This window comes from Colossoma macropomum, unplaced genomic scaffold (assembly GCF_904425465.1).
Source record: "Colossoma macropomum unplaced genomic scaffold, Colossoma_macropomum, whole genome shotgun sequence".
NCBI classification, from domain to species: domain Eukaryota; kingdom Metazoa; phylum Chordata; class Actinopteri; order Characiformes; family Serrasalmidae; genus Colossoma; species Colossoma macropomum.
The window spans coordinates 5,166,612-5,181,450 of NW_023494788.1; the positions used below are offsets into that span (position 1 = coordinate 5,166,612).

General features: G+C 40.2%; 1 protein-coding gene across 1 annotated transcript in view; it reads left to right on the forward strand.

The window, feature by feature from the left end:
* spon1b (spondin 1b) overlaps positions 1–14,839 on the forward strand; it is a 132,068-nt gene that overhangs the window by 101,812 nt on the left and 15,417 nt on the right. Inside the window, exons 8-11 of the mRNA XM_036568118.1 lie at positions 2,292–2,493; positions 7,154–7,294; positions 9,234–9,309; positions 12,429–12,617. Coding sequence (XP_036424011.1) covers positions 2,292–2,493; positions 7,154–7,294; positions 9,234–9,309; positions 12,429–12,617 — 608 coding nt within the window. The remainder of the gene's footprint in view (positions 1–2,291; positions 2,494–7,153; positions 7,295–9,233; positions 9,310–12,428; positions 12,618–14,839) is intronic.

Here is a 14,839-nt window from a genome sequence, read left to right on the forward strand (position 1 = left end):
TCTTGACCCTGGAGAAAATGTCTTTTAAATCGAATAAAAACGTGACAAAAGATTTTCATTTGATCTGCTTTGGTGCAGCGGCGCACACTATCCCACACAAATATCCCCCCCCCACCCCCCCCACCCCCCCGCCGCCTCTCTCTCGCTCTCTCTCCCTCACTCACTTTGTTTGTCTTCATCTTTGTTTTTTCCTTCTTTGTCTTGGTTGTTGTTGGAGTTTTAATCACATCACTGTCACTGCTGGGTTGAGAGCAGTCGCCCGTCCAAAAATATCCCGTCAACAGCAGCTCTGTGGTCAGAAATTTGACGAAGGGTTAGAGGACGGCCAACACATGCCTAGCAACAGATGTTCTGCCGTCAGTAATTGAAAACCACAGAGTGCATTTATATGGTGCATGTTTCTGATAAAATGGCCAATTAACCCCTTAAAAGGCCAGGGACCACCAGTGAGCCCAAAGTTTTATTACACACTTCTATAACCTAAGAATAGCTCAGCCAGTTTGCACTGAAGTCCCTGTAGTTACTGAATAATGAGCCTTAGTCTGTAATAAGCCTAATATTTGAAGGAGTTATTGTAGATATAAGGTAAGTGTATATAAGGTAGGAACCTTTGCCACCAGAAAACTGGCACTGTGCTTTTTCCATTGGCCATCAGTTCAGGACTGAAGGTTCCAGTTTTATGGTTTTTGGTATCTACTGAGTCCCTATAGACCCTAATGATATTCAAGAGTGTCCCTCTCTGTCTTTGATAACACTGCAGCTGAAGCCAGTGACAGTTTAGCAAATCCTTCAGTTTTCCAGGTGAAGATAAAGTCACCAAGCACTATTATATGACCAGTATTGTGCACCAGAACTTGAACCAGAATGGTATACTGATGTTTCTGTTGCTAATTGGAAGATTACTACTTTGTAAAGAGTTTGATAGTCAGGAAGCTTATGCTGTTAGCATTTATATTAGCTTCATGAACAAGTGTTTTTGTTCTTATTTTCACACTAAACAGCGATAAATAATAATAGATTCTATAATAGAAATAAGCTAGATTCTACCCATGACTGTGTGCAAATGCTGTTTCATGTCAGCCAATAAATTAAGCTAACTGGCAAGCAACGTAGCCAAATTAGACACTTTGGAGTGGCATAAACTGAGCAAATAGACAATTAATGTCTTAAATGCCCAGGGCATAAAGTTTTATTACACACTTCTATATTCTAAGAATAACTCAACCAGCTTGCACCATGAGAGACATTGTACAAGAAACATTTCTAGTTTTGAGGAAAAGTTTCCTGCTGGAGATGTGAGAAAAGCAGCTATGACTGAGCTAAAGCTTAAAGCAGAGCAAAGTAAGTCTGCATTTTTGTTTGTATTTGTTAGCCTATACTGGTACATCAGCACATTCTGAGACATTTACAGCCAAGATGGTAAAACGTTACTTCAGTAAAATGGACGTAAAATGTTGTGGCTCCCAAGGAGTTTTGATTTTTGTTGAAAGGACAAAATGGCTCTTCTTAACATGTAGACATTTAGGTTGCCGAGCCCTGCATTAATATGTGATAATCCTGGGATTAATTATGTTTATTAAATTTTCCTCAACATAACAAGCATAAACCATACACACGTAACAAAAAACAAACAACAAACAAACAAAAAAAAACACAACCCCAGCTTACATACACAAATATTTATGCTGACCAGCATATCAAAATGCCACAGTAAACTATACAAGTGCTCTCACCAGAATACTTGAGAGATCTGACCCAATAAACAGCAGAAACGTTTCCCAAATATCGTAGAAGACATTTGTTTTTGAGTGTAGCAGGTGTGTCAAGTAATCTAGAGATACATGTTCCAAAACAACTGTGTGCCAGCTTGCTATAGAGGGTGTTTTATCTGTTATTGTAACCATTGTAATAAATTATATTTCCTTGCACAGAATATAATCCTGGGATTTTAAGGGGATAAATCATTAATTGTGGTTGTTATGGTGGTCCCAGCTGTCTCAAGCAGGTGGAAAATGAACTAGTTCCTTGAGTTCCCATTTGGGTCAGTTTAATGTGGAAAAAAACCCTAAGTATAAAGATTGACAGTTTTATTTTGTGTATATAATTAACTTTGTTTTTTTATGATATGATAATTTTATTATTACATTATATTATATGTCATGATAACGCCAAAGGAGGATCATTGTCTTGTCCTAACTATGTTTTCGTTTTTTTTTCATAAAATTCTCTCACTCTCTCTCTCTCTTTCTCTCTCTCTCTCTCTCTCTCCCTCTCTCTCTCTCTCTCTCCAGTCGTGCAGCTCCATCAGCTGAGTTTTCAGTGGACCGAACTCGCCACCTCATGTCTTTTCTGACCATGCTGGGTCCCAGCCCTGACTGGAACGTGGGTGTTTCGGGGGAGAATCTGTGCACGCGGGAGTGCGGCTGGGTGCAGAGACTGGTCAAAGACCTGCTGCCCTGGGACGCAGGAACAGACAGTGGGGTCACATATGAGGTCAGCTCTCAAACTCTCAGCACACCCTGAGCTGCTCGGGAAAATGAAACCTTTTCAAAACATACCAGAGAGAAATGATTTAAAGAAATAGATTAGTCAGCAAAAACATTTTTGTTGACCAAGTTTACTTTATTGGTGTAGCTACAAGGCTAATGTAGCTAACATGTAATGGAAGCTTATACCTCACTAATTAGCGCTGTTCAAACTGGACGCCTAAACCATCACATGCTTTCCTCAAACCGTGTTGGATTGGGTTCTGATGTTGCATGACGTTGTTATCCTTCTGCTACGGCCGCTACATTTTTAGCTATACAACATGCTTTGTACATTTTAATAGATAACAGTACACGCTTAAAAAAAAAAAGGTTCTTCAAAGGTTCTTTAGTAAAGAAAAATTGTTCTATATAGAACCGTTAATACCTAAAGAACCCTTTGCATGATTAAAGGGCTCTGTACATCATGAAAGCGTTCTTCAGAACAATGCAGAATGTACTGTAGATGGTTCTACATAGCACTATTTTCAAAGGGGTTCTACATAGCTCCAGAAAGGGTTCTTCTACTGTTACAATCTTGACATCATAGCTGTAGTAGAACCCTAATGTCATTTTAGCATCTCTCCTCTACTGCAAACTGTTCCTCGAACAGCTCTATTTGTTTTTGCGCAAGTTCTGGTTCGTGTTGAGTATATTTGATTATTTGTGTGAATTAATTGACTAATAATTGATTAATAGTGTATTTGTTGCCCTGTACATTTTCTTGGTGCATTTATTGGATGCTCTGCACTCGTTTCTCACTGTCGTGTATGCGAACTTTATGTAGTCCTGTGTAATTCAGTGTGCTGCTGTTGTGTGTTTATGGCCTGAAGAACATTTCGTTCTAGACTATACAAAGTATATTGAGGCTTGACTGTAAAGACCACTTGACTGGAAGTGGCTTAATTAATGAGCTTAATGTGGCCTGTTAATGTGAAGAGGTGTAACAATCAAACGTTTGGCAACAAAGAGCTGAATTACCACCACTCAAAAAAATGCTTTTTTTTAGCCTGCTTATAATTTTGAGGTACAGTAAATAAGCAATAGCTAAAAGTGAGTGAAATAATAATAAATATGTAGATTAATATTAAGCTCTTCAGGCTGCTATATAATTTAACCACTAGTTAACTGCTAGTTCACCAGACAACCTCTGTGTAAACAGGTCTCCAGGACGAGTAGAAGGCACTTTTTCATGTGAAAACTAAAGAGTAAAAAGAGTTGTATTAAGCTAATTAAACAGTTTTACATAGATAGCTACCTTATGTATGTGGCAGGACGAGCTGCTGAATGCCCAGCAGTTTTTTTTTCAGTCGCTGCCAAACATTTCTATTTAACAGAAACTGGTTCAGCTTAGAACGTTCTGGTGACTGACATTAGTAATGTAACATACTCTGTAAGTGAATTGACCTTTTTAGGTTGAGTTGTGATGTATGATGACTTTACAGGAGAAGGAAAAAACCTACTTTACTTTTATTGTAAGTCAATAGAACCAGACTTTTTTTTCCCCAAATCATTTTGGGCCGTTTCTTTTGGTCCATTCATTATGAAATTTACACACAGTATAAAGGGTGACAGGTATTTTCAAATTATATCAAAAACTGAAAAACGTCAAAAATGGAGATACGAGGTTTTGTTCCGACAGCAGCGATTTGTTTAAGGTACAGCCTCTCAGACCCCATTTACACCTGGTCACCTTATGTGACTGGTATCTGGATTTTATCCTGATAAGATTTTAGCCACATCCATTTACACTTGATAGTCTCTGCGTCTCTGGTTAGTCTGACTGAAATCTCATTTCTGTGTGGGACAGAATATGCAAATCCGCTCGTAAGGCAGCAACCAATTACCTATTGTTTATCCGTTCAGCCTCTTTCTCTGCAGTTTGTTTTGAACAGTAATGTCTGTCCAAATTGCTAGTAAGCATTTAGTTTCATCCGGTCCTCCATGATCATCTTCTTCACAGACACGGACCACACATGCCCAGTGACGCACAGCATGGGGAGGGGTTTCGGGTTGTACTGGGAGGGGTTTTGTTTGTCGAATGTGTCTTGGAGAGACGGATGCATTTGGGCTTTATTCACACAGCAAGTGACCCAAATCTGGTCTTTTTCTTCATATGTGACACAGATGTGTTTCTGTGTGAATGGCAAAAATTCAATTCAGTGACATTGAGACGCTTTCATACGTGGTACTGACATGTGGTATTCGAAATGCGGCAACGCGACTCAGTCTGAACAGCCAGATCGGAATTCATGCTACTTTTACATCAGTCCAACTTGACATTCATACAAAAATTATTAGAGACTTATCCAAAACCCTGTGTTCAAAGAGATTTTGAAAGAAATGGCCAACGCGGCCGTAGGAGGAGAAGTTTAAAGAATCCGAGGACCCGAACCAAGGACGTGACCGCGCCCTTTTTAAGTGAGCTCAAACACATTCTTGGTGATGAGCCCAGCTGTCAGTCAGTGGAGCTTCATGATCGCTTCTGTGATGCTGGAGAAGATAAAACTGAAAGCTTTGGGACTGGACTGGTCTCAGACCTCCTCCTTAAGCGGTTTTAAATGCATCTTGGGTTCGTTTACGCTTGCATTTTTATGTGGCTTGGCCTCATCCAGATACAATCCTGATGCTCAAGTCGCATGAAGTGACCAGGTGTAAAAGGGGGCCTCAGATTTGCATGACATGTAATTAAGATTTTGGAGGTGTGGCCTCTCTTTGCGAGCTACGCTCACCCCTAAACTCCCTCTCTTCATCTCGACACAGCTATGTTTATGTGTACCAGCCTAATCGGATCCAACTCCAGACACTAAACATGTCTTGGTTGATGGACTACATTTGGAGTAAAGGGAAAAAGTATGTAAATATGATTTTTGGCTGAACCACCACTTGAAGGCGTTCAGACAGCTGCCTGGAAATGTACCATCAGGTTTGGTGTTTCATAGTCCATAGAAGTGTTCTAGCGATAAAAACACACCATCACATACGTTTGTTCACGGTGTGATGGATGAATGTGATTATAGTGGTGAGGCGTGCTGGATTGCGTGTGGTGGTGTGTACGAGTGGAGCGTGGGAGTGGTGCTGTAAGTGAGACTCAGAGTGAGCGCTGATTTAACAGCAACGCAGCTTTGCATTTTATTTTAGTTTACTGCTCATGAATACACACACACAGCTACGCAGGAGGAAAACAAACAGGGAGGGAGAGGGAGGGAGGGAGTGTGGGTAGGAATGAATGAGAGAGTGAGCGAGTGATTGAGTGAGTGAGTGAGTGCGTGAGTGAGTGAGTGGGGAGTGAGTGAGTGAGTGATTGATTGAGTGAGTGAGTGAGTGAGTGAGTGAGTGAGTGCGTGAATGAGTGAGGTAGAGAGAAAGGGAAGGAGTAATTGAGTGGGTGAGGGAATGAGAGAATGAATGAGGGAGTAAGTGTGTGAGTAAGGGTCGGGAGAGTGAGTAAGGGAATGAGTGAATGAGGAAGTGAATGAGCAAAGAAATAAATGAGTGAGTGAGTGAGTGAAGGAATGACAGAATGAGTGAGGGATTGAGTGAGTGGGAAATGTATTAGTGAAGGAATGATGAAGCAAAGAAGGAAGTAAATGAGTGAGTAGGGGAGTTATTGAGTAAAGAAGGGAAAGCGTGAATAAGTGAGTGAGCAAGTGAATGATTGAGTGAAGAAAGAAGTGAGTGAGTAAGTAAGTGAGTGAGTGAGTGAGTAAAAAGTGAGTGAGTGAGTGAGTGAGTAAGTGATGGAATGATTAAGCAAAGAAGGGAGTGAGTGAATGAGTGAGTAAGGGAATGATTGAGTGAAGAAGGGAAAGAATAAATGAGTGAGTGAATGATTGAGTGAATGAGTGAAAATGGAAGTGAGTGTTGGAATGATTGAGCAAAGCAGGGAGTGAGTGAGCGAATGATTGAGAGTGAGGAGTGAATGAGTGAGTAAGGGAATGATTGAGTGAAGTAGGGAAAGCATGAATGAGTGAGTGAGGGATTGATTAAATGAAGAAGGGAGTGGGTGAGTGAATGAGTGAGTGAGTAAGGGAACAATTGTGTAAAAAAGTGAGTGAGTGATAGAATGATTGAGCAAAGAAACGGTGAGCACATGAATGTGTGAATGAGTGAATAAATGAATGAATGAATGAATGAATGAATGAGTGAGTGAGGGTCCGTGTGAGTGAAAGAGGAAAAGGGAACGAGTGAGTGAGGGAGAATTGGTGAGGTATTCCCAACACTGTACATATGTACTCAGAATCCTGAGCTGGATTTTAGTCAGAGACTCTTCGCACTGCCCCCAGCTGGTCAACAGGAAGAAGTGCTGGATTCCATTAGTGCTTGGATTCGGCCCCCTCAGAGCAGCAGAGACTCAATTTTAAAAGTTGACAGAACTCGTCGTTTAAAAACTTGAGTGAAGAGGAACAGTTGGTGTTTGATTTTTGCGCCTCTGTGAAGTTGTTAGTGCGGAACGAGGCGAGCGGGCAGGTGCCTCTCAGAGCGGCCCGGCAGAAAACAGAGCTATAAATCACTCAGAGAGGGAATATTACAGAGAGAATGAACGATGCAGATGGAGATGAAAGGTGGGAGCCCCTGACAGATGGCCTCTAACAGTGACTCTCTCTCTCTCTCTCTCTCTCTCTCAGTCCCCCAACAAACCCACTAACCCTCAAGAGCGGATCCGGCCCCTCACCAGTCTAGACCACCCCCAGAGCCCCTTCTACGATCCCCTGGGCGGTCCCATCACGCCCCTGGCCCGAGTGGTGGTGGAGAGGATTGCCAGAAAGGTGCGTACACCACTCTTGGGACCTTTAGCATGTCCTTTAGCCTAGTGCTAGTTTACAGATACTATTGATAATACAGTTTTAACCCTTAAATACATGATTATTTCTCTGACTGATCATGCATATCAGTTTTTAACCATATGGAACTTATATCTCACACAAATTGACCTACAAACTATCATAGTGATTTAAAAAAATCCAAACATTGTTTTATACAGACAGAATGACAGAATAATAAACCAAGATATAGTTTATTATATTCTGATATTTTCACGTAATCTGAAAAAAAATGTATCTGTTAGATTAGAAGTGCATGAATGGAGATGAATAACGTAGCAGGCCAGTTCACAGTTCACTGTGTTTGAATACTTCACTGCTACATCTGTACCATATTTATGCTTGACTGATTGAGCTAACAGCCAATCAGCTCTTACTTTCTGTGTATAACTTTATTTGATTCATGTTATTTAAATTTTCCATTTAAGAATTTAAATGCTAGTTTGACCAATTAAATAATAAACAATGCTGTTATTATCATATTTAAATTTTCCTTTTAACAAATGGAATCAAATCATTTAATCAAAGTGCCAGGTAAAGAACAAACAGTGATATTTACAGTACTGTGCAAAAGTCAGAGACCACCTGGCATTTATTTAATTTCCAGTCCAAACAGTAATTAAGGACAAGTTATTATTATTTTTTTTTTTTTATTGTCAAGAAAAGAAACAGGGAACTTGGGAATTTTTTAAAACAAATTTTAATCGTTAATTTCTCTTTATTTAACTGTTGCACAGGCCACATTTTATGATTTCTTTTTTTTTTTTAAGATGTTGAATTCAGTAAATAAACAGTAATTGTGCATTATAATGTGTAGAACTGTTCTCTATGGAGCCCTGCTGGTGACTGGTGAATGAATAAAACTAATGCGTGGCCACAACTTAGTAAGGTGTGGGAACGAGATAATTAAGTCGTGGCCATGACTTAATAAGGCGTGGGAACAAGATCCTAATGGGTGGCCACAACTTAGCAAGGCATGATGTCACTCCCATGCTTTACTGAGTCATAGCCATGACTTAATTATCTCATTTCCACACCTTACTAAGTTGTGGCTACGCATTAGGATCTCATTCCCACACGTTAATAAGGTGTGGCCATGCATTATTTTTGTTAATGTGTGATGTCACCAGCAGCGCTTCATAGTTCTCTGTAGAGAATATATTATATTATTTTCACATAGAACATCAAAAAACTTTTGCGTACGTCTGTAACGGTGACAACATTTATATATATGGACTGAGTTATGGTCATCAGTGACCTGAAGCATGCAGTAAAGCTTAAGTAATGATTAGGTAATTAATCCTTCCCTACGTTCTCTGTTTTATGCCTCTGCCATGTTTCCCATGCTCTTTTAAAGCAGCGATTGATTTGTTGTGAATGTTCGCGTGAGCAGCTGTACTGTGTTGCAGGAGATGGACTCCGTAGGAACTGCTGAGTCACGCACACTTCATTTGTTCGAGAAAGCTAAACCGCAGAGCATAACAAAAACATCTTAAATCATGCACAAGTGACTCATGAATCAAACAGTATAAAAGATTCAATTAGGCCTCTCCGGGTTTTGGTTACTTTTCAGTTTCCAGCGTTTTTTTTGTCAGATATCCTGCAAAGCCCAGTAGGCCTCCCTGGCCCAGCAGAGGCATTACAGCACTTACTGCTATCTCTCAAAATACAGATGTTTTGTTTCTGCCTCACAACTGGGGCGAGGCTCATCCTGGAGCTTTGGGAAGAGCAGGAACGCAGAAACCTTTAGCCTCTTGCCAGCTCGCAGTCACTTTCCCGCACGGATCTGCTTTTGTTTACCGCTCTCAGCCAGATAGCGATCGGACGGCCAATGGCGGACGCTCCCGTGTGCTGTAATGTTCTTCTGTGTTCCTCTGACCCACAGGGAGAGCAGTGCAACACCGTTCCAGACACTGTGGATGATATCGTGGCGGACATAACTCAGGAAGAGATGGAGGAAGGTGCGCCGAGAGACGCTCGATCTTATCTCCTTCATCGAGTCTCAATTAAAAAACATAGCCTCTGGACAGTTTAATTAACAAGACAGCCAGCAGGATTCTTTGTGTAAACCTCCAGACGTGGCTGTGATAAGCACATAGAGGAGAGCAGAGAAAGTGGGGCGTGATTTATGATCAGCTAGCCCAGTAGTGTTCCTGTGCTAATTTGTAGCCCCAGTAAATGAGGTCCCTTCGGTGTCCAAATGATTCATTTTCTCCAAACAGATGAGTAAAGATATGAAGGAGAATCGGTCATTTAAAAAAACACTGAGGCCTTTTATTAACTTTTCTCAATGTCACTTTAAAGGGGAATTACATCAATTCAAAAAATAATTTAATAATTAAGATATAAACAGTCATTCAGAGTGGTTTGGTGTGAAACGCTCTGTTCTAGAGAAACTTACCGAGCCAGAACTGCTCACAGTGGTGGTGATAGGAACCAGACGTCTGAAAAGTTTAATGCCTCTAAAAGTTCTTTCACAGAAAGTTATTATATGAGATGGTTATGAATGCACTGCCTGATGTCTGAGACGTGGTAATTTGAGGTAAAGTTTGATTAAAAAGTACTTAAAAGAGGTTGTTGTAAGGCTAAGAACATTTATTTTTTTCAGTTTTTCAGCTAATTTACCAACATTACATAGAAAAACTCCCATCACCACCACTGTAAGGAAATCTGAGTCGGTGAGTTTCTCTACAGTGAACTATTTCACATCAAACAACTCTTGACTTTCTCTCAACTGTTTAATTATGCAAAAGTTTTTTGAAAAATCTGTGAAATTCCCCTTTAGCCTTCTATGTCCACCATAGTGTAAAGTGCAGCCTCTTATGTTTTATTTAATTATTTCTCACTCGTGTCTCAAGTGAAGAAACAAAGAAGAAATGAGCTCGGCAAAAAAAGGAAAAAATCCTAAGAATATATTTTTAAATAAACTTATACAAAAACACAAAATAAAAAACAAATCAAACAAAAGAAATCAAGATTAATTAAAGGTCAAAAAACAATAAAAAGAATAGTCGTAAAAGTAAAATCAGCAGGAACAGTAATAACAGAGAAACAATAGCAATAAAAGTAATAATACAACAGCAGTAAAAACAGAGAATCTATAAAACACAGGTTGTAAAAATTTTCTTTAGCTGCTTCTTAGAATTTTGTAATAATGTTGCCTGTATAATCTCAATTAGCCAGTTGATCATTTCATATTTTGGTGCATAATAATGTATAATGTAATAATGTTTTGGAAAACATTAGCATTTTTTTTTTTATTTTAACCCCCCCCCTGTCTTCTCCTTCTTCATCCACTTAATTAGTGCAAATTTTAGACAATATTACAAAGCACAAACTTCTGAGTGCTTTTACCTCCTAAGGCCATTAGTGACTGTATACATTAGAACAGGTTTCGTCTCCGTAAGTCAGATCTTTTTTCCAGCTATTCCAGCGAGTCGGGTGTTATTTTCCCAGTGGTTATTCAGTAGCTTTCTCACCTGATCTGAGTGTTTCTGCCTCAGAAGGCCATGGTGGTCATTTTGACTATAAACACTGAACTGCATTTGGTCTGCGTCAGCTCTTCGTTCCTGCTATTCCAGCAAGTCGACACACACACACTGACTTTCTAAGCCACTTATCCTACTTGGTCGCATGGGATGCTGGAGCCTATTCCAGTGCTCATTAGGCAGAAGGCAGGAAACACCCTGGACAGGTCACCAGTCCATCACAGGGAAGACAAACAGACATACGAATTCACACACCTAGGGCCAAATTAGCATCTCCAATTCGCCTGACTGCATGTCTTTGGACTGTGGGAGGAAACCCACACAGACACGGGAAGAACACGCAACCTCCACACAGAAAGGATCCTGGTCGCCCTGCTGGGGAATCGAACCCAGGCCCTTCTTGATATGAGGCAATAGCGACATGAGAGCAGCTCTCATGCTTTATATATCAATATAAATACACCAGAACTAAAACACTTATTATCACAATACTTGTGTTAATAAGTAATTTCAACAACCATCCTACAACCCCCACATTTATCTTTCAAAAAGTAGAGGGAAGATGCCCCCCCCCCCTCTAAATTTGCACCAGTGTAAATGCAACACTACATCTCGATGAGAATGAGACATGAACACTTGGGCAGCGACTAGGAGAGAGTGCAGTGCTGAAGATGGTTGCTTTTATGTTTCATTATTCTTTGTACTCTCTTGTAAAAGCAATTCATTTGAAATTCAGTGCTTCTTTTATGCAAAACCAGCACAGTTATGGAATAATTCATAAATAATTATTAAAACTTATACCTCAACATAGCAACTTAATTTAGTTTTTCTTTTATTCTCTTTTGGGGTATAAATAAGCATTTAAAATTCAAACAGTCAGAATGACCCCTGTGACCATTCTAGCAGTTAATGGATTCCGGCCTTTTAAGTGTTAAAGACATGATCAGGCTTTGAAGCGTCGTTCTCCCAGCTACTGTTTGATTCAGGAAACACAGATGAACTTCTTTTTTCTGGAATCTTAAATAGCTGAAGATGGAAAGTTTGAACAGTGAGCTCAAATGTTTTTTGAAAAGCAATTGCAGTGAGTGATGAGTCATTTACTGGCAGGGCTACAGAAATAAATTAGGTTTGTGTACATTGAAAGTGACTCAGATGAGTCAAAGCATTAGTCTTGTGCATTAGTCTTTTCAGCGAACTTACTAAAACAGGGCTGGGGTTATGGTCGGGGTTACCGTAATAGCCAAAAGGCACTTTCACAAAGAGTGTTTGTTGATGTAATTTGCTTCTGTTTGGGTAGAAAGGTACAGTGTAAAGTAATGGTCTGAATTTGCTTCATTCAAATGTGTACAAATCATTTCTACATGAATAAATTAAATCAACCTGATTTTGTCTTTCAGTTTACTTTATTTTTGACAGTCATTTTGTAGACGTAATGTATTTCCTGTATGTGGAGCTGATGTACACTTTTGAATGAAGTAAATTCAGTGCAGCACTTTTTCCAGGGTAGAAAATAAGGACAGCGTGATCAGGCAGTCCAGTCATGTCGTACTGGGCCTTCAAAGACGGCTGTCCTTTCTCTCTCGCCTCTGCAGGAGACAACACTCCAGAGACGTGTATCTACTCCAACTGGTCTCCGTGGTCAGCCTGCAGCTCGTCCACCTGCGATAAGGGCCGGCGGATGAGGCAGAGGATGCTGAAGGCTCAGCTGGACGCCAGCGTGCCCTGCCTTCACACTCAGGACTTTGAGCCCTGCATGGGGCCGGGCTGCAGAGAGACTGAGGGTAAACACACACAGACACGCACAGACACACACACACACACACACACAGTCTGAACTTGCAGAACTCTGAAACTGAGTGTGTGGCAGGGTCAGGTTCCCATGCTGCAATCTCAGCATACAGAGGAGGAGAGAGAGAGAGAGAGAGAGAAAAACTCACAGCCGAGCAGTTTGAACAAACTTGAGAATGCAAAAAATACCGGAATTATACAGAAATCTCCTCTTTTGTAACTTTTTTAAATGAAGAACTTCAACAGTGTATCCTTTCTTCCTCTCCATACCTTTTATTTATATGAACATTTTCATCTCTGTGATTTTTATTTGTACAAAAATCTACATTAAAGACTTATTTATAAAATCTCCATCTGTGATTGTTTACATGAAAATCTCTTCATACATAAAGTTTATCGCCACAAATTTTGTTTACACAAAATCTTTTTTATGAAATTCTTTATCAGTGTAACTTTTCTTTATTTGATAACCTTCATCTCTGTAATTTTTCTTTATGCAAAAGTCTTCATCTCCATAACTTTCATTTGTTTGAAAATCTCCTTCAGTGTAACTTTTAACAAAAATCTCCATTAATTTCATTATATTAAAAGTCTATTTTCTTTTTATAAAATATAATTTTTTACTGGAGACTTTCCACCTCCGTAACTTTCCTTTTTACAAACTCTCTCCACCTCCGTAACTTTCCTTTATACAAACTCTTTCCACCTCCGTAACTTTCCTTTATACAAACTCTTTCCACCTCCATAACTTTCCTTTTTACGAAATCTCTCCACCTCCGTAACTTTCCTTTTTACGAACTCTCTCCACCTCCGTAACTTTCTTTGTATGAAAATCTCCATTTCCCCTTTTATTTGTATAAAAATGTCTTTCGTTGTTTTGTTTTTTTTTGTTTTGTTTTTTTTTGTAGTGGGGTGGTTTATAGGCTCATTTTGCGAAAATAAAGCTAAAAGCTATGAAAAATTCCGGGTACAGTGGCCTGTATGCCCTGGATTCAGGTGCCCTTATCTAACCTCAACTATTGGTGGCAAATTGAATGTGCATTATCTGTCCACTGCAGTCCAGAACATCGATTCCCTTGTTGTGGAGCAAGACAGTATAAACCTGTTTCAGGGCGCAGTTTATCATTGAAAAGAATCGATGGGATATTTGCACCTTACTTGGGTGAGATTTAGGGCAAAGAGATAAGGCAAGAGACAGTACGGACCTCACTGAAGCTGCCCTCTCTCTCTCTCTCTCTCTCTCTCTCTCTCTCTCTCTCTCTCTCCCTCCCCATCTCTCTCTTTCTCTTATTCTTTGTTGCTTGCATACATCGATCCTACTGTTCATCTGTTTAACTTTCCACTTGTCATTTGTGTTCTTTGTTTATGATATTAGTTTGTTTGTATGTAAACTGTGTTTTATTTTGCCTATTTAATTTTTTTATAGCTAATAATGTTGGGCTGCAGGTAAACAATAGCCAGTAGATTAACACAGGTTCATTTACCTGGTTTAATTAATGCACATTACTCTTAAATGAATAAATCAATAAATAAATCCCATCTGTCGTCATCCTCGCTGTACCCTTTCAGACTTCGACGTGTGGTCTGTTCCAGTACTAGGCTGATGTTTTTCCTCCGCTGTTCCGTATCGATTAACGGAGTAAGCCGCACTCTCCTCGGCTGCGCTCTTTTGTTTTTATTTAATGGTCCGTTAACGGGCCACATTGATTGATGACGGTCCTGGCCGGGTGGGAGCCGATGCCAGAGCCTCTAGGGCCCCCCCTCCGTCAGGGCCTTATTTATTTACATCTCTTATTAATGATTCACTTAGTTCTGCTTCATTAGCCCGCGCTCACTGCCGCTCGCTGATCAGTCCCACTGGGCTGCGGCGCACAGAAATCTATTGAGAGCGGCCCCAAGTTCGTCCATCCAGCCTGATAACAAATCTATTTACAAGCACCTGCTTCGGGGCTAATTGGAGCGGCTGGGATGAGATAAAGTGAGGCTGTTTGATGCCTTATCGGCTGCAGCGGAGGGAGAAGAGCAAGGTGAAGGACAGAGATGGACAATGTGGGAAAGAGGAGGAGATGCAAATCGACATGGCATTAGTGGGAATATATGAGTGTGCTAATTTTTAACCCAAATCAGGAGTGTCCAGATCAAGTTCTGACTGGCCCTAATCCAGCAAAGCATGGTGGTTTCTCTACTCACGGATGTCCAAAAGCAAAGAAATCGT